The sequence below is a fragment of the Tigriopus californicus genome, chromosome 9 (assembly GCF_007210705.1).
Source record: "Tigriopus californicus strain San Diego chromosome 9, Tcal_SD_v2.1, whole genome shotgun sequence".
NCBI lineage: Eukaryota > Metazoa > Arthropoda > Copepoda > Harpacticoida > Harpacticidae > Tigriopus > Tigriopus californicus.
The window spans coordinates 6,253,789-6,280,357 of NC_081448.1; the positions used below are offsets into that span (position 1 = coordinate 6,253,789).

The window sequence follows — 26,569 nt, forward strand, 5'->3', positions numbered from 1 at the left end:
ACTGTGCGTCTATTTCTTGTTGAATCTAATAGAAAATGAGTTCTTCATTGAAAATATTTGTCGATTGATCTCGCAATTCCGACAATTTCCATTAAGTTACCACCTCGTTACACGTTTAGATCTGCAACGGATGTGTCTATATGTCTAAATGCGCGTATGTGATAGAGACTAAATGGAATGCGAGGAATTTCCCAAAGAACACAAGTGTGCCTACCAGGTTTTAAAGGCAAAGGGTTTGTTGGACAAGTGAATGCGACTTCGTCTATGTAGATCGACATCCAAGCCTTTGTTGTTCTCCGATTTCTAAAATGCTCTCTAATACCTTGCTGGCTTTCTACCTCGCCACTCCACTTGCCAAAATGAAATTGCCATCCATTTGATCCCATCGGCCTACATTCTACATAAGTTTCGATTGCACGTACATGTACGTTCGTACTTAATGCATGCCCTGGCGTTAACAAAGACCATATCAACCGTCATACATCTCGTCCACCTGTCGGATGCTCCACGAACTTGATGGGACTATCCATGTTCTCACGTTCGATACCTGTTCAAGCAATCAGAGGTTCCCCTTTGGACGGCAGGATGAATCATGCTACCTCAGACTTACCTTCGAGCGACCCACTGAGCGAGGTTGTACACAGTTGCCCTGGCAGGGTTGACTCCTCCGTGCCGACTGCTATCCCTACTCTATCTACGACTGGAGGTAGTTCAGAGTCAGTGTTACACCGTGTGACAAGGTGTGTTGCTCGATGGAAGGGCCCTTTGAAGGCACACAGCAGAGCAAGGGATCGTTTCAGGTGAACTACTAACTTGTTGGGAAGAGGGCCATCGTGGATTTCTGGAATTTCTTGGAATTGATTGCCACGGAACGTGTCCAAGATGTGGGCCTCGAATGCGTGAGAGAACGAGAGCTCCCAGTCTCATTTGGTATCATTTTCTCACTGTGAATTGAAACACACTGCAAGGTATTCTCTAGTATTCAACCCAAAATGGTTTTGTGCAATGCGCAGATCGCTGTGTTCTTGACTTTGGTTGTGATTCACGCCCAACATGTTAGGGGTGATTGTTTGAGTTGTGATCCCGTACTGGAATATTGTGATAGATTCGAGAGCTCGTGCCGTTCCTGTGAGCAATTGTGCCGTTCAGGGCGGGAATTCAGTGAATGCTCGACCAAGTGCAATGCATATCTTCAAGATATGCTCCAAGGCTCGACCAACCTCACTCGTGGAGAGATCCAAACCATTCAAATCTTACTAGGGGTCATCACAGCCGTCTCCCTGATCGTGCTGATCCTATTGATCACTCTCATTGTCCTGAAATGTCAGCGGAAGAAGAGACAAGAGAAAGAGGTCATTCCCATGAGCCTGTTTCGATCCTCTTCCCCGGCCTCGATTCATCCCGGATCTCATCGAACTACCACTCAAGGCAGTCCACCCACTCTAAATGGGGGGCGGAGCATGCAAACGGTTACGACCCAATTGAGTGAAGTGGACAACAGTCACAATGCTCTACCTCGACGAGCTCACATGAATGGAGGATTGAGGGGATCCCATTCATCGGTGAGTTACCGAACTCCCGGGCGCCTCCCATCCGAGGATTGTGTTCCAATCGAAGAACAAGACAATGGGTACGATAACAGAGGATTGGTGCCCTCGCCAACCACGCCTACTTCGCCAGGAAGTGGAAGTGCTCTCCCGCCAATTAGTCGGCCATCTTTGTCAAAAACGAACAAGAATTTGTACACCATATCACATTCTCAAGTGGTTTAGAGCCTGTTCGCCCGGCAAGATTAGAGACACAAACACAAGCGGTGACTAAGTAGTGGAAGCAAACGTACAAAACCCAACGTTACATAAATACACTCACCAAACTATGAATCACGAATATAGCACATCCACCAAATGGATTGTCATTGAATTCCTATGTCTGTTTTTTTAATGAAGTTTATAATGAATTTCTCTGTGAATTTGCCGAAGACGCTTAAATAAAAGTGAACCCTCGGTCGATATGTGGATTTTGCCCATTTTTATTGGTAGAAATCTGGGTACATAAGACGTATGTAGTACTAGTTACTACTACGTACAACGCACACGAATACATAACCATTGAAAGACACTGATATGCGTTTGTTCATCCAATGAATATGGTTGGTTCAAACTGGATGAGGAATTCACCTCAACACATAATGGAACTTCTGGAATGGATCTTCAAAACTTATGACACTGAAAACAGAGAAAACAAATGCGTTTGGTAAAATTTGATTAGAAAGCCTTGCCTTTAAATCTCAATAAAAACCCTGCGGAAGTAAAAAAAAACTTCACTCAACCTATAGTTACGGCCATTGCATGAGCAATGAACCCATTTCAAAGCTGGAAATTGTTCTGATACAAAAGATTTGTTTCCCATTGCCTTCAGGTTGGTATATCGTGATTTGCAAGTTTTTTTTGTGGCGGAAAGCTTGACGGAATAATTTTGTGATGTGATTTTGTTTCTCAGTTGGTGCTCCGTTGTCATGTAATACAATGCGAGTCAGTAAAAAATCGCAACGGTTAAAATTTGGTTTCAATCAAAACTGCCCTGCATCAAGGATTCCCGACTGGACGAAGTCGATTGTCAGTGATTATCTAACACGTCAAGCGACTTTGCAAAACGTCAACAAAATAAGTATAATAAAATTGCAATCTTAAACGCTATGCGCTCCTTCCTTTGAGAAACAGTCATCATTGTTTCTCAACTTGTTGTAACTTGTGCTATTATGGATATGAGCAACCTGTACTTTTGCCACCTGTGCCTTTATCTAAAGGAAAACAATGATTCAACCACAACAAAAAGAACTCCCCATCAACAACGATCTACCCCATAGCACTGTTTGAGGTAATTTAGGACGAAGACTAAAACAAAAATACTGTGCCAAATTTCCAATTTAACCACATTCTAGACATGTTTACACTTTTTGACTCTGCTTCTACTTTTTATTACTAGTTTCACATTTCAGGATATTTTTAGTCCTTTTGTTGGCTTTTGGATCCTTATCTACTTACCTCTTTACTTGTCCTTTGTTTGGGACCTTTTCATTTACTTTTGGCACCATGATCCGATGAAGTATTAAATCCTCACCCAAAAGCTATTGGCATATTTTTTTGGTTTTGGTTTTCACAGGCTTTACTAATCGCTACAAGGAATGTACTCCCTGGTACTATCATAGTAAAATGATGATTCATCTAATTTTAACCACTTAAACTTCATACAATATTTAGCTTGGAATCTTTTGGGGACTGAAAGGACACGAGTCAATTGATATTGCTTATCTTGAATTTGCCAGGGCCTTTCATAAAGTAGATCATGGTCTTTTGTTGAATAGACTTCATGATATTGGTATCCAAGGCCAGGTTCTCAAATGGATAATTTAGGATAGGAAGCAAATTGTTAAAGTCGAGGGATTCCTTAGTGATATGTTTGATGTCAAGTCGGGTGTTTCATTTTAGGGCCCCTCCTTTTTATAATATTCATTGCCTTGCTTCAAAAGCTTAGTATTACTGCCACTCTCTCTTCTTATGCTGACGATACAAATTTAGTTTCTGGTAGGAATGGTCAAGATTCCACTAGCCTTGCAAAGGTCTTAGATCGAATCTACTCATGGGTAACTGAGAGCAATATGGCGTTCAATGACCTTCGGGTCAACTCCTTTAAATACTCCAATCGTAGATAATGGAGGTAAAGATATTGAACAGGTCTTATCTCTGAAAGATTTAGGTGTAGTCTTCCAAGATAATGGAAAGTTCGATGAGCATATCCAGTTGAAGGTGGGTAAAGCTTTTCGAATGTGTGGTTAGATATATCGCCACATTTTTCCCCATTATTAGAATTTGTTTTGAGTTATTGCAACTTCTTACTGCATTTTCACACCGTGCTTCCACATTTTCGCTACTTTTTCGCATTTTTCTCAACTTAAAAAAAATATTTCGGCTAAAAACGCAACTTTCTTTTTGGGAGCTCTGGTTATGGCTTATGAGTAAAGCTCGAAAAAAATGATTGATAACAAAAGCGTTTGTCACTTTTCATGTAAAATGATAGGCAAAAGTGGTAAGGCAATTGGAATTGGTATAAACTATTTTGACATTCGTTTTTGAACTATTTCAGTCAATTTGTTGTGATACTATATAAACGCATTCAATGTTCATTTAAAGCTAAAGTTGATGAAATTAACATTTGATGTTTAAATCAGAATAGAATGACGCAAATTGCAACTTATTCAATAAATTGGGACGTAATCAGGGCGGTAAATGGGGAGCAAGCTTGAACTGAACAAAATATGTTAGAATTATCAACTTGGTCCAGAAATTCAGTAACAGAGCAAAGGAGCATTTAATCACAGATTTCTAGACACTGGATGTCGGACGACCAACCACTCTGCTGGTAAAACACTACCATGGATGGTCTCCTGGGAATTGATCACAAACCGGTTTATTGCACTGTCTTGCCAACCGAGTGGTTGGTCGTCCGACATCCAGTGTCTAGAAATATATGATTTAATTTAGCTCTTGCCTTCCTGTTGGCATACGCATGGAGGCTTCGAAAATACACTCACCACTTCAGTGACTCAATTCTACGTATACTGGGTAAGGTCTAAACGCTTACTCCAAGGCTACAACGCAAAAAATTACCCTCAATGATTCAATACCACCATTACAAGATCAACATTTATCATCAACATAAACCAGTTGAAAGACTCTCTCAAAAGTTTCAATAAAAAGAGTATCAAAATTTTTTTTTATTTTGTTCAAACTCTAATTTTGAAAAAAAATAATAATAATATCCGAATATTTTAGAAACAAAAATGATGAGACTTTCTTGATTTTATCTCTTTTCTTGCGGATTATCGCCAAAATGAGATTCCCCCATTGAAAAAATGGGTAAAAAAAATATTTCGCCCCGGAAGGTCCATACCAATTTAAGAAATAATTCCAATTATCCGCGATCTTTCCCTAAAGGAAACTTTTAGAAGCTAAGCACACCCACAAACGGAGAACCAAACTGATACCGGACATGACATTGCCTAACGGAATTTGGAATCGGACGATGTGATGGGTGCTTGGCTGGCCGGGTGAACGTCAATTCTAGGTGCCCCTAGCACCCCAAATCAAAAAAGAGCAATCCGACATAAGCATTTGAACTTCAGTGTAACGAAGTAGTACTCAATGGATGAGCTGACAAAACGTTGGTAAGATGTTAACAACTTGATGATATCTTATTTGTACCTTTCCGTGGGTGAGTTTTACCTGTTCGAAACTTTTAAAACAGACGATCAAAAGAGCCCAAAATTGACAAACGCGTTCTAAGTCTAAAATAATCCATATAGAGAATAAAGAGAAATAATCCATATAGAGAATAAAGAGAAATTATTTGATGCCAATTGCCAATTCTTTCCTCCACCGTCTCTGTCCAATAACGGTTAATGACGTTGTTCTTGCCTTAGGCTAGCCCTTAAGCATTAAAAATGAGCCTATTACCCGTGTTTTCTTCTTCTAGGGTGGTGCTGGGATTTGCTTTTCCTCCGTCGGCCTCTTCCGCGTCTGCCTTTCTTTCTTCGATGTTTGCGCTTTTTCGATCGATTCTTCTTTTTACGCTTTCGATTCTTCCGATTCTTTCGTTTCCTTTTCCGAGGTCGCTTCTTACTGGCCAGCAGCTCAGACTTGGGCAGTTTCACACCCACCCATTTTAGAGGTCTGGGAGTAGTCTTGTACGGCGAGGATGTACTAGAAGTGGCAACGCAAAGATTAATCATTGAAATCCAATTTTTCATGAAGCATAGACGCATCCGAAAAACCGCTTGCATTGAACCCTTTTTATAAGCTGCGGTTGCATGATCTTCAAAGTCTGAGAAACGTTCTCCAAACAAAGGAAATGAATCCCCACGGTGTTGAAAAATTGATTATTTCTTTAAGTAATACAGGAAACCAGGAAGCGTGCAATAAATCTTTATTAGCGTGTCATTGGTCTTCGTTGAGATTACCCGTACTAGTTGTTAATGTATTCCTGCTTTATTTCAGGCTTGCTTTTGTTCAAAATGCATGTGTGTTCGTTATTTGTAAGTCATAGAAATAGGTGATAGGTAAGGAAGGTACGATAAACAATACTGGTCGGTGGATGTCTTCTCTCTATTCACATTGGCAATGAGATGGCGGGCAAAATTTTGGTACATGCGAACAATTGATCTCACACCAATCAGTCATCCCAGAAACCCGATCGTAAGGTGGAACGGGCCAACATTGGATGTTCTCTTCAGTTGATCCCTGATGAATGGAAACCCCTGGATCATCCGAGACCAAACTGCTGTGTCCGTGGTACGAGGTGATGGTTTGTCAAGTCACAAAGAGAAGGTGCGTTGATTAGCATGCAGACATTACTATGGCCTAAATCGGTGCAAATTAATTTGGAGAATGTCGCAACGTATGGCAACTCTCATATCGTTTTTCATAATCAAGAGAGGTTGTTTAAATGTTATCACAAGTTAAATTCCGTGTCAGAAGGTGCAATGATGTGAGAGGTGACAGTTATGACGGAGTGGAAATTATGAAAAGTCATTGAAGGTAACTGGCTGCTTGTTTCGATTAATCTCTAGCCTTGTTATAACAGCTATTGGTTCCGGATCAACCATTCCTACCTGACTTCTTTCTCGTCGGATATCGAGTTGTCATTGTCGACTGGTGTTCCTTCAATTGCGATGTCGGAACAAGCTCGGAACATTTCCTGCGGACCGCAACCCAAAGCGCCAGTTCCATCTGGGCACACTCCCCAATTATTACCGCAAGTATACGTCCACTGATGTGGAACAAGGGTGCAATTCAATTAGCAATATGTTAGCTCATGTGGAAATAAAAATCTATGATGCATTCTTCTTACTTGTAGAATGCACTGTTTGCATGTGACATTGGCTGGAAGTCTTAGTTTAAGCGCATAAGTTCCAGTGTTGTCGGTGGTGACGTTGAACTGTGGTTCCATGTGAGGCAACACTTCTAACACAGTCCTGTTAAGACAAATTCGATTCAAGTGATTACAACCACAGTATTGTTTTGATCCATTTCTCAATCCAATGTTGTACAGTTACTCTGATCAATTGGTCTCTGGGACTAGTGAACTCGAAACCGACTCACGATCTCCATGGATTTGAACAGTTGCAAGTATTATTGTTCATTGGCTGGCTTTTGCTAACCAGTCACGGAAAGCGTACGGCGAGATCGTTGGTGTCGTACGCATCCACGAAAACATTCCAGTCCTTACTTAACATCAATGAAAAAACGATGACTACCAAGCTCCATACTAAACGCAGTAGAGGCAACATCCTCTCGGCCAACTAACTTATCATTATCATGGGACTTCACGTCTCAATGACCATTTGCGATCTATGACCAAAGATAGTGACGTTCCAGGGGGAACTCCGCCATGCTCGCCCTGAATGTTCTTGTGATTGAATAATGCTGAATTCGCATTTCCGTGATTGATTAGGTAGACTTCTGATGAAACAACAAGGTTGATTTCTCGCCTTCACACAATGGATCTATCTATCCATTTATCTATCTACCCCGCGAGGTATTTTCATGCTAATCTCCTAAAAGAATGGTCGCCTGTCATCGGTGTACGCCTCGTGACCATGAACTACTTAAGGTTCATATTGGCCGTTCAAAACACAACGAGTCAGGCCTACCAATCTTAGTGTGTGTGTGTTAGTCAGACTTACTCGTCGAAACAATCCTGGTTAGGATCCGAGAATAAGTTATTATTGGCACAAAGCTTGAAAACGAAATGCCCTTTGTGGTTAGCGGTGACATCCACCTCCACATTGATATCGTCTCCAGGCTGATAGGTTCGAGTGATGAGCCCATTGGCGAATACCCCATCCGGCGCTTCGTGATCTCTGGGTCCGTCCCAAGGGTCCCCGCAAATCCCACACTTTCCTTCCATGGAACCATGCTGATGCTGTTGGAAAGATGTCAAGGTGAGTCGGTTGCGTAATGATCACATCACGCTGTTGGTTAGGATCGTTTTTTATGACTAATTTCCTCATTCGATTGCTGTTGTGGCTTCAAGATTGAAGGAATTTGAAAACTGAATCCAAAAAGTTTACGGTCAAATTTCCTCCAAAACCGACCGATGAGTTAAGCGAATCAAAAGAAAATTGGCATTAAGGGTTTGAGAATGAAAAGGAATCCGTGTGCGGCATTCAACGTTACACATAGTACACTAGGAAAGCATCTGATGCTATGTACGTATACTACGCACTCTTGCCAAGGTCGCTAAAGATTCAAAAGTACGCCACCGAGGTGGTTTTTCGCCCTCATGAGATGCATGCAAGCCAGTTGCATGGCATAATTGTGATCTCTGGGCCTCTGGTAGGATGTAAAAGTAGATTTTGCACTGTTGAACACTTCAAGCACAACAGATCGGATGTCTTTCAAGTTTAATTGCTCGTTTCATGATGACATGAACATATCTCGTTAAATTGAATGTTCAATGGTTGGGTGTGTTCCACTATAGGGATCTTTTCAATCAGCAAATTCAAACTGAGCGATGGAATGCAATCATTGGCCAATCAATCAATTACGCGGTTTCGGGCTATGAGAATTCTGCCAATACCACGGATCAACCACTTGGTCCAGATTCAGTAGAAGACACGCACTCAAAGAGCTGCCAACGTACCTAACTGTCTCTTGTGCTAGGCTTATCAATGAGGGAATTCTGGACTAAGGATTCCGATGGAATGCTCAATGTTCAAGCAAACATTCCATTCTTGTAGTAATGCAATCGATAAAAAGCACATTTTTGTAATTAAAGAAGAAATGCCTCAATTCATCATGGTGCTGGTAATTTAAAGCTCAATTTTTTTGTAATTTAAATAACATTGGTCCTAATGCCCATCGTTAAATTTACAAGTTTTACATTTTACAAAAGAAATTAAATTACAAGCGTGTTCCAAGATGTCAGTAACTTCTTGATTTGACCATCTCGTAAATTGCCTCATATGGGTAATTTCATCGATAACTTCTAACATGCAATGCGAAAGTTCTGCTTATGAAATGATTAACTCGTCCCACTAGGTACACTTCTAGATACCACAAAACGACAAAATGAACAATTGGTAAATCGTACTTTAGACGGTAATCTCAACACTATCATTTCATGTGATTCAATAACATGAGTCCTTTTTCCACAGTCCTGAACGCTAACTTGCAATGATATTCATCCAGGCAGTTTTAACTATTGTGTATTGTGCTTGATGGAGGTACTGATTTGAAGATATTTTTAATCGAATCTTACCTAAGTGACTTGTCTGAATAATTCACAATATTCATCAGAATTAAGCCTAGCTTCTGTTGGCTTGAATCAATTTAGATTTGAGATTCGTGAGCTAGCCTTCCCGGAGTAAAATTAGGATTTGCAGTTCTTACCCGAAAGCCCCCACAGAATCCTTCATTGTCACTGAAATCCGCTGGATTGTCAAATCCGACTCTCCACATGGAAGCGCGGGACGGGGGATCCATCAATCGGGCGTGCCCATAGCAGAAATGCACCTGAAATTGCGAGGGAATCAAATGCTACGAAGCCTCTCATTCCAGCCCATGAATCAAGGAATGAACTCACCTGGCAAATGAGGATGGCCCAAGCAATGAAAACGCCTCTTGAGATCATTGAGGAACATGAATCGTCAGGAGGAGTTCGTCGTCCTCTGAAAGGGACCATTTTGCGATTTGAATCAAACGCCACGAACTTCAGTTATGTAAATCCTCACTTCTTGCCAGAGAGTCTAATTCTAAAGTCTTTATTTCTGTCTGATGTGCAAGAATATATATATAGCTATTATCTTTTATCTTACAACCATTGTGTTTGCTAATGTTTTAGGCACTAAAATATGTTGAAACTTACACATAGCTGAAAAATCTGTCACTTCATTGTGACAAAAGCTCCTTTCTGGAGACTTGTGATTATTCAGGTCAGAGTCGTATAAAAAGTTATCTTGCATCCCAAAATTCGAGAAGTTTGTACTCTACTACGTCTTGCCATGGCTATGAATAACGTACTTAAACTAACGCAAATTTATTTGCGAAAACATCTCATGAGTAGGTGGAAAAATCAAATTTAACATAAAAAGACGTACCTTTCATTGGCTTTTTCAAAGTTTCGTGAGATGATGAAAAATATGGGGAGGATATTAAAACCTTTATCACCGACTTAACAATAGATACCGACTATCATTATGGTCATGGACAATCAATGGCAAGGTCCTGTCGGATTTCGGAGGAATTCAAATTTTGCCACTGTCGTCACGTTCACTAGGTCAAATGAGAGAAACCGAGCTAAGCTTTGTGTGAGGGTTCCATTCAAATTCCAATCACCGACTGAACTGAAATGTACAACATATAATCTACATAGGCTAGAACTTACTCCAGCTTGACCTGCGTCGGCGGGCATCCAAAAGTCCATCATGTAATCATAGCCATAATAATACTAATGCTGTGCTTAATAGCAGTCAGTGGCTGTAGAGAAGTAGCTCGGCAATCAGACCTCCACCGCTACCACCCTCACCTTCGCCACCACCACCACCACCACTTACAAGAGCAACAATCAAGTCGATCGACTTCAGGTGAGGCTAACCAGAGTGATAACCTAGTACACACAAATGAACGGATATGAAGATGGTCTGTGATAAAGCGCCATCGAAACAACTAAACATAATGGAGTCTGTGCTCCCATGCAAATTGCTTTACTTTCCGTCTACCGATCCGGACAGACATTTGATTAGCTGCCGGATGCTCCCGTTCATTGGTTGATAACGATCCTTCCTTTGCGGGTGTTAGAAATCCATCCCGATAGTACTCTCAAATGAATAGTGTGTGTGTGTGAGTGTGCGTAAGCAACCGAGTGTATTTTAGTCCTTTGTTAGGAGTCCACGTGTGCGCGGTGTTTCTGTTGTCATTGCTTTGGAGGTGGGCATTTATTTCCGATCAAATGGCGCTGTACGATAGCTGCAAGCGAAATGCTGTGATTTTTATCCTTATTACTGCATGTCTACACAAGAGCATTGGTTTTAAGTAAGTTATATATTTGTTAAAATGCCATTTTTAAGGCAGAAATAATGGAGAATAATTATTTTGCGCACAATCAATGTTCGATCTTATATCAAAGTTGTGCGGTCACGGCAGAAATAAAGATAACTATTTTGATTGGCAAAATCTTGAATCTCCAGCTGCATTACAAATGAAGCCTTTCCATTCAATCAAAATATTAAGAACAAAATATCAAAATCAAACATCCTGCAATGTCCACACTGTTCTAGCTCATAAGAGAGTATGAGAAGAGGATTAAAACTGGATTATGATTTCAAGCGATGATCAAGATCGAGTCATTTTGTGAACTTCACATTTGTTTTAATTCCATGCCAACGTTTTTCAGCATCGTTTGTCAAAAGCACCAAAGCGCACTGGACTCTCACCATCCTCGAGATCAGACAGACTTGAACAAGCATCCCATATGCTGTCAAGAAATTGATCGACCTGATAACCCAACCGCCCATCTTGGTGCAAGCCTTGTCACTCAATCATGACGCCGTGATTTCAGCCATCAATTAAGAGTTCATCCTTCCCGAAGGACAGCATTGTCCGTATCCTGTCAGAACTTCAGAAGAAGCGCCCTGGAAGTTGATGACTCTTCATTTCCGTCATTGTCCCAGAAAAGGAGCAATCCACTCTTAAGTTCTGCGGTCAAGCGGTAAATACGACTGCTTCGTATGGATTTCAGGCTACAACCAACCACGCGTTGTTTATTAATGCACGAACCAACTTTGTAGCTGACTGACATGAGAATCAGTCTGTGCCAATCAAATTAACTTCGGATTTCCAAGAAGCGTCAAAGACAACAACACCGTCCAACGTGCCAATTAAAGCGTACCTAATCCGTCACACTTTTGCCACATGAATTGGGACTGAGGGAGGATGTTTTACATTAACTTGGACATCCTTCTCCGACAATGCAAAACGAATTTCTGAACAATTAAATAAAGTACCTCTTAAGTTGCATGAGGTATTGGTGGGGCTCTAATGCACGGAGGCATATCCATTTTGGTGATAAATCAACTTGATGATGCCGTCTCAACAGTAGCGTGGATTTGCATTTGATTGACAAAAAGGCAGGGAAGTCATCCGATCTATAACACCATCAATAATGCTAACCCTTTGCGCTGAAATCCTGCTTCAACTGAAGACAAATTTATTGCCATTACCATTCATGCATTGTTTGAATTTCAATTCTGTTAATGATCCCAAAGTCTAAAAGGATATGACTTATCACTCGTTAATCGACGACAAGCAATTGGCCAATGCAAATAATGTTTTGGCAAGAGCATTCTTGGCCACAAGTATCTTTTTTTCTTTTGGTATCAATGCGGGGATTTTTCTGTATTTCCTCACCCAATCAAACACTGGAACCAACCATCCCATCAGGTTCATTTATTCTACATTTCAAGGACGATGGTAGGTCCGGAGTTGGTTCAGTTCTCGAAAAGGTCAAAACATTCATCCTCACAAATTATCTGAACCAAAATCAGGTAGGAAACTTTAATACTGTGTTTGTGTCCATACAATGCTCCTATTACAAACAATAAGCGCAGAAATATGCGTATTCAATATCTAGATAAGGTTTTCAATGATTTCCCAAATTTGGAGCCAATTTTGAACCTCAATTCTAAACCGGAATATCTGCACAATAGTGTAACTAGAAAACTAACGGATGCTTCAGGTTAGTATTTAACCCTCCATTTCTGTCTGTTACTTCAAAAATGATGCCTACACCTCAAGATGCTTCAGAGGAGTAATAAAAGCGATGAATATCGGGTGAGCTATATTATCGTGTAAACTTGTTTTAGGCTACGATAACCGCTCCAATGGGAGGCCTGGCTGATTTTAATTTTCAGACATATGTTGCATGCGATCATTACCTATTTTTTTCGAGCAGATAGTGGGTCTAAATTTAGCATACACAAAAAGCCTCTTAAACATGGAAGAGCTGCGAAAGAGGGTTATGGTCAAACTTGACAAAGTTAAGACTGATATTGATATTGCCAAAAGTTTTGGCATTCTCCGCACCTCGGTTTACAGTATTAATAGGCCCCATGACGCCACCAGGGTCTTTTCCCCGTCCAGGCCTACCTTGAACAAAGGTTGGGCTCCAGAGGGTTCTGGTTGAAAATTGGTTTACCCCTCAAACAGTCCCAACCTGAATCCCCTGGGTTTCTACATGTGGGGCATTTGGAGACCAAGGCATGTGCCACCATCCACAGCAATGTGGGCAAGCTAAATGCATAGACAATGAATGGGTACATAAGGTAGATTTCGCCAGCTTTGTCCCCAGCCTCAAGCTCTGCATGGTCGTCAAAGGCGGTGAATTTGAAAAATATAATTCTATGAAATATGCCTTCCAATTTCAATTTGATCTATTAAGAAGACATCTGACTCATTATGAATGTGTTCTGCTTCATTAAGTCGATTCAAATCAATATGTACCGTATGAGCGATAAGTTTGGGTTCCGACTTGAAACTCAATTTAAGGCTCATATTTTTATGAATTTCGGTCAAAATTTTGGTCGATGCTCCACTTGATATATGTTGACAAATTGAAGTTAGAAAAACAAATAGAAAAGGAACTGGAACTCCATCATGAAAGCAGACACAGAGCTACGTGCGGCCATCGCCAAGCTCCATGTTGCTAGGAAGTCAAATCCCAAGATTGAGAAGCTCTTTCCGGACAAAAAGGTGACCCGACAGTTCGTCTACAAGCAAGTCCGACGGTTCAAAGAGACTAGTGGGATAGAGGACCTGCGAAATCCATCCAGGTCGATCAGGAAGATGGCCAAGTAGGAAGGGATGGCCTCTAACACCATGAGGAGGATTATCCACAAGGATCTTGGGCTAAAAGTCTGCCGTAAATGCAAACGAAACCTGATCAGTGAAGCCTCGATGCAGAAAAGGCTGGCCAAAAGTCAGGTTTTGTTGAAGTTGCTGCGAGCTGACATGACCGGCCCAATCTGTTGGACCGGTGAGAAAGTTTTCACGGTGGAGCCTCACTTCAATAGCCAAACAGACCGTGTCTTGGGCTCCAATATCACATCTATCCCCCGCCACCATCGATCGGTCTTTCGGAGACAAAAACCGTCCAGCATCAGGGTGTGGGCCGGCGTGATGTCCAATGGCAACAAGATGCCCTTGATCTTCGCTGACATGGGGGTCAAAATCAACAGATGGCATTGTAAGTCGATACTGGAGGAGAAGGTTGTTCCATGGCTTCGCAAGACTTACCCTGACGGTCTTTACGTCTTCCAGCAAGCTGGAGCTCCAGCCCACACAGCGAAACTTGTTCAAGACTTTTGTCAGAATGTTTTTGCAAGCCTCTGGAGCAAGGAGATGTGGCCTCCCAGCAGCCCCAATCTCAATCCAATGGACTTTTCTATTCGGTCCATTCTTGAGGGAAGGACTTGCAAGATAGCTCACCGCAGTATCGAGACCCTGAAGCGCACCCTGATCAAGGAATGGGATGCCATTGAAGAGGATACTGTGCGTACCAATTTTGTGCCTCCGTCATCCCTCGTCTCAAGAGGGTCATCGCCAACAAAGGCGGGCATCGTGAAAATGTCTAAGACAAATGTTGATGCATTTGACCAATTCTATGAACGTGGAATATACAAAATGCAATATTGCTATAAAATAGCCCAATAAGTGACATTATGTTGGAACCCAAACATATCACTCATACGGTAGATAATTTTATGGCGCACCCAATGATACAAATCGAAAAGAATGAATATAGCTTTGGTTAAACAACAACGTAGGTGATGAAACAGGCAAACACAAATCAATTTTGAATGGAATTCATTAATCTACACGAAGTCTGCATATATCTTATGGATAGACTCAAACATAAGAGCTCTTTGGTTTTTTACCCTGAACTGATTTTAACATATCATTACATAGTGCGTATGTTCGAGCTCGCATTGCATGTTGTATGATCTCCCTCCAATAGAAGTGACAAAGAACAGGATATCACTCGTCAACTCGACCAATCTTACATCAAAATAACACGAAACTCATCAGGGAATGAAATCATCCATTGTCGGAGGTCAGGCACGAATGTCGCTGGGAGACAGAGGATTCTCATAGTTCTAAAAGCAGGGAAGCAGAGCAGAATCTTACAACAAAACTCGATCAATCTATTATTAATTGCCATCCTAAACAAATGAGGAACTGCGCACTTTTCAGCTGAGAGAGATGAATTTTGAATGAAGTTTTTTGATCATGTTAGATCATTTTGTAACACCTAGTTTTTAGTTGGCATGTGTTACATGCTTATTATGACGGATTGCTGATTTGATGAGGCCCTAGCCAAATTAAAACCTAATGCATTAACCAATTTGAAAAGAAGCACTTTGACATCTATGCGTGAATGATTTGAGGTCGTTAACAATTAAGTTGTCTGCTTGGCCTCAGCAAGTAAGTTTGCTCGAAAGGATTTAATTAGCTTTGAAAACCAGGAAGTCGTTGCGAGGAGTTCAATATGTGTGCAACTAAAAAATGATTCACGGCAATTTGGCACCGCTTGTCATCATTACTCAAATAATGGCACAAGAGCTCTGTTGAATGGTTTCAAAATGACTCACTCATCCGCCTTTTTCAAGTTTCACTTAGAACCAAAACCCAACCTAGGCAATGACCTTTCCCGTGTGGTTAAGCGCTCCCGTTTCCCAAACTACCAACCTAACACATGGCTCAATAGCCCCATTTAAAAAAGTACCATCACGGCCATTAGTAAAGTAATATATTTTGGTAATTAGAATGTAGTATAATGTCAAAAAACAACGACAATAGTTTAAGGGGAATAATTAGCAGCATTTAGTTCGATTCACCTGGGGTAACGCAAGTCATGTCGCACGCAACAGACATCAAAGGAAACATTATAAATTTTCAAGCCTCTCATATGCCCAAAAGATCTTGGAATTCGTTGGCTCAGGAGAGCAATTCTCAGAAGTTAGCATTGCCGTGCATACCAGGATTTTGAAGGAGCCAACGTTAGTCAAGCACTAAAATATCGTAAGCCTTCAGGTACGGCTAATTTTGGCATAAGGTTTTCAGCAACTATAACGTCCACGGGTGATAGTGTTTTCAAATGATTGCCTTCAGCATGACAGTTTGGCGGCTATTTGACTTTTCTTTGATCTATAATTGCAGCATTTCGGACCTGAAAAAAAACGGCTATTTGTCGCGGCAAAAAATAGCCTTGGCATGTCTCAACTTGCTCAAAAACGAACAGCAACGGCTTTTCCCAACCAGTTACTGGCGGTAGGGTAGACCCCTTTTAGTTCATAGTTGTGTGTGCGTGAGTGCACTAAAAATATCATGCATCGTATCCATTCCATCTATTTTGCACCTTTCATCACTTGGCAAGTCGCCTGAACGCTACAAATGCTCTGTCATTCACAACTTCGATTGCACCACGTTTAGACCGGCTTTTCCAGAAAGTTCCGTCACTCAAGGCTATTGTTAAGTCCGCCGCCCGTTTGTCTTGACGTAGCAGCAATGAATGTGGTACAGGTCTGTGGACTGCAGTCTCGTTTTCCAGCAAATGGTTTGAGAGCTTTAAAATAGGGGCGTTGGAAGATCTGTGGGCGCCAACAGAGAGTGCCACTACATCATGGGGTCCGGGCTTTCCGGGTCGAGTAGCTTTGAGCTTGATTCACGTCACGGAAGTTGTTTGCTCAAAGATCCGGGCTCCAGCCTGTTGAACTAATGTTTATTGTACGGATAGTATTTCTGCGCACAAGAAGCCCGTCTTCGTGTTTTTGTGCTGCGATTTTCAAATGTCAAAAGTTGTCTGATGGATCGGTCTTTCTTTTTTTTCAAGTTCGCCAGATCATGATCACGAATTGAAATGCATTTTTGTGCAACCTGCAGCCGAATCTCTATGCATTGTTGTAGTTCATTGGAGGTTGGAGCTACGACCATCCAGGAGGATGGTACCAATGTACACCAACTTGTTTATACCATCACTCTAGCTCTATTTCTGGGCGTACTACTCAACATGGAATGGAAATGACATAAAACGATCGAACATATTGGAGGATCCGGCGGCTACGGCCAAGAGTACCTCCATCGAACTCGATCGAGTTCATGGAGGGAAACATTGTCGGAGTTCCATGCCCCAACCCGGATTGCTCTCGCCAGCATGGACAGTAAGTAGTACTGTACAGTGTGTGGAGATGAACGAACGCCATGTCGAGTTCGTTTCCATGTGGCATTCCTCCCCTTCGTTCAGCCGCACACACTCACACACTCACACACGCACTTACTGTACGTGCATGTGATGAAGTCTACTTTGCCTTGTGGCGAGGTGAAGTGAGACGATTTCATCAGCAAGAAGTCATCCCCCTCGCTCTCCCAGGGCACCGAGTATATGGGAACACCACCACGGAGTAGTGTACCCTCGTGTTCAAACATTTACTCATCGCTTGGAAAGATGTCTCTTTCGAGGTAACTCCAGCCACAGCATCTCATGATAGGCAGCTAAACGAGCACCATGAGGATGACGACAGTCGTGTGGTGATATTAGTTAGGGATGCGACAGTTACGTGCCAGACTTCAAACCGAGCGGTCATCATCAATCTCCTGTTTGTTGCTCGAGAGAAAACCCTCAAAGCGAGGTCCCCATCTATTTTCCCCTGTTTGTTCTGCGTTGTTCGATAAAGAACACCTCTCTTGCGCAGTTTTTGAGCGCACTTTCAAAGTGTCGGACGTGCCCAAGTGAGTGTGAGTCAAAAATTGCAGATGGCTACAATTCTACTCTTGGCTTTGGTACTGAGCTCGAAATGCTTGGGTATCCCGGGCAACCTTGTTTCTTGGAGGCCTGAGGAGAAAATCGTTGTGAAGTACCACGAACTCAGCCAGTGCTCCCAATCCCATCAAGAGAGTATCTTACCTTCCATGCTCAAGTGCCGTACTCGTCCCACCGTCATAGAGCTTCCTATGCCTATTGTGGACGGAGAGAGCGGTTCCATTATACAAGTGATCCCGGGTCACATTCTAGTGGAACGATGCTCTGGATCATGTAATAATAATCCATCTCATACGTGCTTGCCTACTCGTGTGGTCAACAAAACCGTCGAGGTCATGGCTATTCAAGCCACTTACTCATCCGGGTTGTGGAACACTGTGTGCGCCGTGGTCCAAGTCGAAGAACACCAAGCGTGTTCATGCTCTTGCCGTCAAACCGCTGAGTTTTGCTCTCGAGGGCAGTTCTACGATGCCTCAAAATGTCAGTGTCGATGCGAAAATGAATGGGCCAAGAGCCAATGTCTGTCCTCTGGCAAGGATTGGAACCCAAACACGTGTTCGTGCGTCTGCCCGGAGCGGACTTGGAGGGCCTGTTCCACGGGGTTCATGTTCGATTTCCAGAACTCGTGTGAGTGTACGCGCATCTATAACATGGCCTGGACCGGGCTGACTATTCTCATTGGCGTTTTTGTCATTGCCTGCATCGGATTGAGTGCAATTGTATTTCATCTCAAGCGGAGAAAAGATTTGGCGTCCCGAAGATCAAGTATCCAACATCAGGCCATTGCAGAGGCATTCATTCAAGAGGGCACGTGACACACCACAGCGGAGCGAGGGGAAATCCTAAAGTCCGTCACGAAGAATTATGATGTTTCGTCGCTTTAACGGGCTAGGAAAGCATAGCTTGGGTCACATCTGACCAAAGCACCCGGCTGTGGACAAGCCTATCAGAAATGTTACAAACATATGGATCGTGTCATCGAAGTCAAGGCTTGAGAGTGGCGGAAGTGAAACTGTGCGAGACTTCAGATTCCATGTATCTAACTATCTATCGTACGTGTAATTGGCATTGGTGGGGTTATACTGTACGCAGTCCGCAGATGACTCATCCAGCATTCATATTGGATGTAGCACAATAAAAAATCTCTGAATGTGAATTTCACTCGATCCTCGTTTAATTCCCGTTGTACCACGCCCATTTATGTAAGGAATTTAATGAACTTGTATTGGAGGTATTATAAGATTCAGTGACTTAGAAAACATGATGATTATTACTAAAAAGCAAGCGCCTGAGAGAGGAAAATTGAGGACTTGAGGGCGGTCTATCCTTAAGATAGCTAGCTAAAAGACGAAAACATATCGGTGTACCCAAGAAATCCAGAAAATCCAGAATTTGTAAAGTCAAAAAGGGACATGAAATGACACTTTCAACATTTTTCAAAAACCATCCTGCTCCATTATCAGAGATGAGAAATCTCTACCATACCTCAATAAGACGGAGGGAAATTAGGTTCTGTAAAGATCCTGATGGTAAACTTTAATCTTTACATTGTGACGGGTTCTTCACGTAAAATGATCCTTAGATCAAATCTAAAACTGTTTCAGGTTCTGATCCTTGAAGCGGGATTTTTCAGTTTATGCTATCCAGGCTGTTGTAGAAATAAGGTTGATTGGACAAAAAGTTTAACTTTGATTTCAGATGCATGTATTTACTTTACGTACAGCATTTTTTCGCTTCAGGTCTGTGAAAAGAAATGTCTAGAAATTTAGCTAAGGTCTTCCCTGGCAGTTTCCAACGATAAAGGCTACAGTGTATTTAACGCTACATATGCTTAGAATAATGATATTAAACCATGAGTTTGAAAACAGCCTTGCTTTTCAATAACTTTTCTTTAAGAGTTGTCCAGAGCAAAAGTCTTTGTGGCATTTCTGAAAATAACTTCGGAAATAAATTTGTATAAGAAACACTTTTTGGATTTCCAAATGTCTCCCTCTATTTTGAATCCGATTGTACGTATTTCTTCACATGAAAACGGAATTCTATGATTATAAGGTTTCATAACGGAGCTTTCGGGTTTTGAAATACTGCTTTTGTGCATAAAGGGCTGAGAGATTCTACGGTGACCTTTTTCAATGTAAAAAAAAATCGAACGCATTGATCAATATTAAATCTGGAGTATTCATAGGCAAAGAGTTTTTCACAAATTACTCAAGAGTTCCGCAAAATTTGACGCAAGCTCCAAATCTGACTTGAAAAGAACTTGCCTCTGCAAATAAATAATTAGGCTCTAACTGTCCTTTCCATTCCAGATATACGAAAGTTTCAAGAGAGAAGGTTCAAAGCGTACACGGTTCAAGCAATCCTCGTATAGAGATGCACTCAAGCATGCGCCACCTTCTACATACAGTTAGTAGCAACCTCACACCTTTTTTGCCTCTACATACAGACAGCAACAGACAGCTATGCAAGATTAAAGCTTGGTTTTCCTTGTTTTTCTCTTTCGTGCTCTTTGTCGCGAGTTGTAATTGGCGAGCCAAGTTGTCTACAGAATCATTAATACAGCAATTTTAGCTGAATATTTTCCGGGCGGAACCCAAGTATTGATTAATGTTCCAGAGCTGAGCCACGAATTTATTGATTTATCCTCTGTTTGTCATTTGCATAAAAATTGGGTCTAGGGGCTCTCAAGCACTTTTCGGTTGACAATCTTGAGCGAATTCCATGGGTTCGTAGTTCGAAACTATAATGGAGAAGACTAGGCAACGATTCGTGACGCAAAACTTATTGGTATTTTGCTTTATTACGGCACGTATTTTCAATACACTTATCTTAGCACTATGCGTAGACATGATCTTACAAGTCTTGCCAATTGCACTAATGGCCACAATGATTTGAAAGTTTGAACATGGAAATAGGAATATGTAAAGTGGTCGGTGGCTTCATCAGATTTTAATCCGATCCGTCGTTGTAGGATTTATGGACCTCACGTAGACAACCTAATAAAAAAGCATCTGTCAGACAGGGCACGGTATAAAAATGAAATAAAATGCTGAGATCACAGGAAATGGGAGACACGATGATCGAGGTCTTCTTGCCTTGGTTCTTTTTTTGACTTCAAACAAACGATTTAGGAGATTGCGGAGTGTTTCGACCTGAATCTACAGAGAGAATCGATTTCTGACTTCGATAATGCTTTTGAATGAGAATGAGCTCGCGCTCGATGGTCTCGAGCTCTTTCAGTAGAGCTCGGAATGAGGGACGATTCGCAGGTTTAGAGTGCCAACAGGAGAGCATGACTCGGTAGGCGGATTTGGGAGTATTCTCCGGGCAGTGAAGAACATTGCCCTCTTTGAGGAATTTAATCACTTCCTCATGGGACAAGCCGTAATAAGGTTGGAGAGCATAACTAAATATTTCCCACAGAAGGATGCCGAAGGCCCAAACATCTGACTCCACGGTGTATTTGTTGTGGATGATGGACTCTAAGGGCATCCATCGTACTGGGATCTGATCACTCTCGTCGCCTCTGTAATAATCCTGGAGATAGATTTTCTGAGAGAGGCCAAAATCGGCAATCTTCACGGATCCTAGATTGTCCATCAGACAGTTCCGAGAAGCCAGATCTCGGTGCACAAACTTTCGATCTGAGAGGTACACCATCCCATTGCACACTTGCTTGATGATGTTGATTTGCTCGATATGAGTGATTTTGGCATCATTAAAGCTGCTGCTCGCATTACTCCCCGATCGGACAATATAATTGGCCGGACTTGAAGCCCTCAAATACGAGTTGAGATCACCTTTAGCCATGAATTCGAATAGCAAACACATTGGCCGACCTATGGCACACACACCCAACAGCTTAACAATATTGGGATGCTCAAACTCGGCCAGGAGGGATGCCTCTTTCTCAAAGTCACGCTGAAGGTCGTCGGAAGCCTCTTCTTTGAGCATTTTGACGGCCACCATCGTGAATTCTTCGCCCGCAATCAACCCTGGAGCTTTGCCTTGAAATACACGTCCAAAAGCACCTTGACCGATATCTCGCAGGTAGATGATATCATTGCGTGGAAATTCTAATTTCTCCAGTTTGGGGTTAAGTTGAGCCTCTGTGTTGTGATAGGTTTGATTTTGGGGCAATTTGTCAAGATCGATTTCAGACTCCTGGCCAGCGGGTGTCGTATAACCGGGCTTGGATTGGCAACAAATCCGAATACAGATTAAGGTCATTAGAATCAGAATGAAAAGAAAGGTGAGGGCCACGGCCCCTGCCAGGATTAAAAATGTGGGACTCATGAACTCTTGAAGAATGAACTCATTTCCAAAGATCTCAAACTCGATGGCGTAGTTGAACAAGTCGTCCGGAGGAGCTAGAGTGGTTGTTGTCACGTTATCTGCAAAAGGAAATCATCCCATTTAGAATTGGTTGGATTAAGTACGCATACAACTGGCTTGAATATGAATGTTCTCACCACACTGTGGTATTTCGCAAAACTGCCATCGAATTGTCGGATCGGAGGTGTAACACCAGGGGTGCGGCTCAGATCCACCTGGATTTCGACATTTGTTCTTGGCATTGTGCATTTCCGGAAAAATCCCTTCTGGGATAGTTTGAGGATGTGGATCATTGGTGAACCAAGTCTGGCAATCAAGACCGTCCTTAGTCTGATTGGCATTGCCCTGATAGAATTGCCCGTTTCCTTTCACGCAAGTTGCTGTTGGGAACACAAGAAGTAACATTTTTAAAATCTTGACAATTGTCATTATTCTGAAGGCAAACTCTTACATGAGGTTAGATCCCATCGCATATTCGTAATGGAAGATTTTGTGCAAGTCTTCGTGGAGTTATTATGCTTCGGGAGCTTTTCGCACTCCGGGAGACGAAAATGACCCCGAGATTTGATGAACACTTTCCTTTTCTTGTTGTCCTCAATCATGGTCCAATCATTGAAACAATAATGATTTCGGATCGCTATGCAATCCTCCTGACATAGTGGAAGCCCAACTGCATTACCTTCATGAAGCACACAATCCGGAAAAGCGTACTTGCAAAGCAAATTCTGTAAAGTCGAGGCATTAGGTGGTGATAGTTTGATATCTCCTTTTTCAAACATGTTCCCATTTTGTAGATCTTACTTCGGCAGCCGACTTGCATGGTTCCAACAAGTTTTCTATCACTTCATTCCACAAGTTTTGAGCGATCTGCTCATTGAGCCATCCTCCTGAGTTATCTTGGGACACATGAAACCAAACCAGACCACGACCCTGAAGAAACTTTCGACACAATTTGCCACTGTATGGAGCACAATAGCCTTGAGAGTAATCCTTTTCAAAGTCAGAGCCATCTGAAAAAGCATGAATTGTATTTGACGCGTCAAGGATCAAGTTTTTTTTTTGCCCCAATAGCACGAACCATTTCCTGATTCCACATAAACCATGAAAGACCTTTGATCCGAGGATTGGCGCCCCCCATCCATTTGATTGATGGCATAGCAAGTATAGTTGGCCATCTCAGTAACGTTGATCCTCAGCACGGATCGAGAGTAGTATGAAAAAGGTTTGAATTCATCATTGCCTTTCACGACCTAAGTGATAAAAACGGACATTGACACTAACTTATTGAATGTGACCGTAATGATGATCCAGGTTGAAACATGTTACGAATCTTCAGTAGAAAAGAGCTCAAGTTTATATTTATGATCTATTCGCCTTGACCAAGCCCATGACCAATTACAGACCGTTAAATTATGAAGTACTAGACATGCTCACCTCTGATTTCCACTTGTAGATTGGAAGCTTGAAAATGGGTTAGAAAGTGTTTGTTTAATAAGCATAGCCAACTCCAGGGTAAATAAGTGTTAATAAACACGCCAGAGGTTATTGCTCAAAAAATTAAGCTCTCTCACCGGTGAACCCTCTTTTAACCAAGTGATTAATGGAGGAGGATCTCCAATAGCCGCGCACTGAAGATCGATTGGGGTGCCATATTTCTCTCGGACAACATCGGGGCATTTTACGATCTCTACTTTGGCTGGAAATTGGATAAATAAAAATCATGGTTCGTGAACGATAATCTTATTATCATGCTGGTTCGAACCATCCACGTTGAGTTGAACAAATCCCGATTCATCTTTCCCAGCAGAGTTCTTTGCCACGCAACCATATTTGGACTCATCGCTCTTTTCCACAGATCGAAAAATCAGAGATCCATTTTTATGAATACGATAGTTGTGAGCGACGCGTAGTAAGTTCCGATCCTTTTTGGAGTGCCATACGATTTTAGGAGCTGGATTACCGACGGCTTTACAAATTAATTCCACACGCTTGTGCAGGAAGGCGAACGTATTTTCAGGGCCTTCCACAATTTGAGGTGGAATAGCCTCTTGACCTTCTGCGGCGATGGTCTCATCGAAGGGATCCTGAATATCCTGATCAATGATATTCAGAGGAACTGAAACCAATGAGATGATAAGTATGATTAGTCATGCCAGGTTATGGAGTTATTATACATTCTCGTATTGGGGGTTCATTGTTATGAATATCGGCCCATGGTACATTGTTAAGTCGTGAGAAACCCCTCAAGGGCAAGGTGATGTGCTTGTGCTTGTGCTTTTAAGGTCATCTTTATTACGTTTTTACCTGGACGACGATTAGGCCTGGAGCGAATGCAGATAAGGACTGCGTTTAGAATTCAAATGAAAACGCCCAAGATAGGGATTGTTTTGAAAATTTGATGGCTTTTTGACTGTCCATCGGTCGGACGCTCACCGTTAGGTAAGTAACCAGATGATAGACCGTTCAACGTTTTGGTTCACGAAGTTGAGAATAATTTTGGAATTTAACATAACTGCAAAATTCGTTATTATCAGATACATTAGCCTACAAAGTGAAAGTTAAGAAAGAGCATTTTTTGGAGTATCCAACTCGCCTCACTCTTAACATTCTTTCCCGAAGATAGAAACAACTCCTAGCGATGCTCGTTGGCCATTAACATTTTCTGTTATGAAATAACAAGAATGAGTTTTTCTTAAGCAATATTCCTAAAGCTTCATTTTTTAACGCGTTCATTTGTTTTCCAAACAATGCTTGTTTTTGACCCTACATACGCAACATTTCGGCCTCTAAATTGGAACAGACCAAAAGGAGGAGTTGGTGAAAAAGGTCAATTTTATGCAACAGTCTCTCGGTCGGGGTGCTTGATTATAATGCTAATCCAAGATATCCAGAGGAAGTCTAGTCTCGAGTTCAACGTTTTGGAAACGTCCACCACCCTATTGGCGTTGTCTGTGAAATATATGAGCACCATTATAGGTGACAAAACGGCCCTAAACCCAACCTGACAGGGTTCCCGTGAACGGGAGTGAAGCTGTGACTCCTTTCCCTGTTGGTTTGGCCCTAAATAATTGTCCGACGTGGACGTGTCACTCGTTGTCAGTTCTCGGTCCCGGAATTGGCTCGTTTTATCTGTTCACCCGAGCATAGATTCCAAAAGCCCAAAGTCGTCCAGAATGACCTCAAAACATTGTCCTGGTTCAGCTCTGAATGCCTCACATTTTCTTCGCGAGACTGACTGGGATCGGATTTCAAGAAATGTTCTCCACCCACAATGCTCAAAAGATTCGTTGTTGAAATTGTTTTAGGGCGCGAAAACAAAGATGGATCGAAAGCTACACATGTGAATGACATTCAACGAGACGATTCCTCAAGTCCAAGTCACGTTTCTACCCAAGAAACGTAATAACGCCTCAAAATTTGAATAGAATGAAGATGGATGAGTGAGTGAGTCGTGATCCAAAATTGTTCCTGACAACCTCAAATTGGACGATCACAAAATCACGTTGCATATTTTGATTAAATCCAAACTTGACTCATTTGCTCGCACACTTGGCCACCACCCGACCATGATTATCACACTTTTATTTTAGGTACTTGTCCGCTGTGTTAGTTTAAGAGGACAAGTTAGGATAAAATATGAGCTATTTATGCAACTTCAGTTGAGTGCAAAACCAACTGAATGTTTGCGTTTGCCAGGCGCCGTTGAGGCCCATCAAAATGTAAATGCCAAGATCTATCACTCACACTTAAACCTAACCACTCAAATTCAAAGTTACCATGTTGCACAAGCCTCGCAGGTCTACGAGCCTAAAACGCTGGCCTTACCTTCATTCAGGTCCATTGAACTACGAATTGATTCACTGGGAACAGAGATGGTCACATCGGTGTCAACTTGGTTTGAGTCCGAAACCAATGAGAAAAAAACCACCAGGAAGATCACAGGAAACATGATGATATCACAAATTGCTCGAGGAACAAGACGGGCTTGGGAACATGTCCAAATTTGTTCCCGAACAACGAAAAACAGTGTTGTTGTTTGCAGACAAGAGGCTTGGAGAAAGCCAGCTCGGCTGTTCCCTTTGAGTAGCGGGATGAGGGAGCAACACTTCAAAAAAATGGGATCACCCTCGTCTTGAGATTTGCGAGACGTTCAGCTCATTGAGCACAAAGAAACTGAACTTCGAGGGCAAATAAACAACTCTTTGACATTTTGATGTTCTTCTTTGAACGACCCAGATGCTCTTGAATGTATGTTTGCATGTATGTAAGAAACAAATACATGAATATGAACACGTTAGGAACTGAGGGTCAATCAACCAGGCAAGGCATCCGTTTGTTCAGATGCTGTATGGGCCAATGCTTG

At 42.0% G+C, this 26,569-nt stretch overlaps 4 protein-coding genes across 7 annotated transcripts; 2 read left to right on the forward strand and 2 right to left on the reverse strand.

Moving 5' to 3' along the window:
* Positions 1-700: 700 nt before the first annotated feature.
* LOC131887024 (uncharacterized) lies at positions 701-2,009 on the forward strand. The gene has a single exon (XM_059235512.1). It carries the CDS (start codon positions 993-995, stop codon positions 1,770-1,772), a length of 780 nt encoding a protein of 259 aa, XP_059091495.1. The 5' UTR covers positions 701-992; the 3' UTR covers positions 1,773-2,009.
* Positions 2,010-2,027: 18 nt separating this feature from the next.
* LOC131887023 (uncharacterized) lies at positions 2,028-9,815 on the reverse strand. 3 transcript variants are annotated; one of them, XM_059235508.1, is made up of 7 exons: positions 9,643-9,815; positions 9,450-9,572; positions 7,742-7,980; positions 6,907-7,030; positions 6,668-6,825; positions 5,514-5,759; positions 2,028-2,225 (listed from the first exon to the last, which is right to left on the reverse strand). In XM_059235508.1, exons 1-7 carry the CDS (start codon positions 9,739-9,741, stop codon positions 2,174-2,176), a joined length of 1,041 nt encoding a protein of 346 aa, XP_059091491.1. In that variant the 5' UTR covers positions 9,742-9,815; the 3' UTR covers positions 2,028-2,173. The 3 variants fall into 3 exon arrangements, with proteins under 3 accessions (XP_059091491.1, XP_059091494.1, XP_059091493.1); XM_059235511.1 differs by lacking the exons at positions 2,028-2,225; positions 5,514-5,759 and adding an exon at positions 6,026-6,333; XM_059235510.1 differs by lacking the exons at positions 2,028-2,225; positions 5,514-5,759 and adding an exon at positions 6,026-6,336.
* Positions 9,816-16,684: 6,869 nt separating this feature from the next.
* Positions 16,685-19,031, forward strand: LOC131886339 (uncharacterized). Its single transcript, XM_059234629.1, has one exon. It carries the CDS (start codon positions 17,865-17,867, stop codon positions 18,684-18,686), a length of 822 nt encoding a protein of 273 aa, XP_059090612.1. The 5' UTR covers positions 16,685-17,864; the 3' UTR covers positions 18,687-19,031.
* Positions 19,032-20,598: 1,567 nt separating this feature from the next.
* LOC131887025 (tyrosine-protein kinase transmembrane receptor Ror2-like) lies at positions 20,599-26,165 on the reverse strand. 2 transcript variants are annotated; one of them, XM_059235513.1, is made up of 9 exons: positions 26,032-26,165; positions 23,969-24,322; positions 23,778-23,902; positions 23,641-23,667; positions 23,285-23,456; positions 23,008-23,216; positions 22,658-22,931; positions 22,344-22,586; positions 20,599-22,265 (listed from the first exon to the last, which is right to left on the reverse strand). In XM_059235513.1, exons 1-9 carry the CDS (start codon positions 26,153-26,155, stop codon positions 20,986-20,988), a joined length of 2,808 nt encoding a protein of 935 aa, XP_059091496.1. In that variant the 5' UTR covers positions 26,156-26,165; the 3' UTR covers positions 20,599-20,985. The 2 variants fall into 2 exon arrangements, with proteins under 2 accessions (XP_059091496.1, XP_059091497.1); XM_059235514.1 differs by lacking the exon at positions 23,641-23,667.
* Positions 26,166-26,569: the final 404 nt, after the last annotated feature.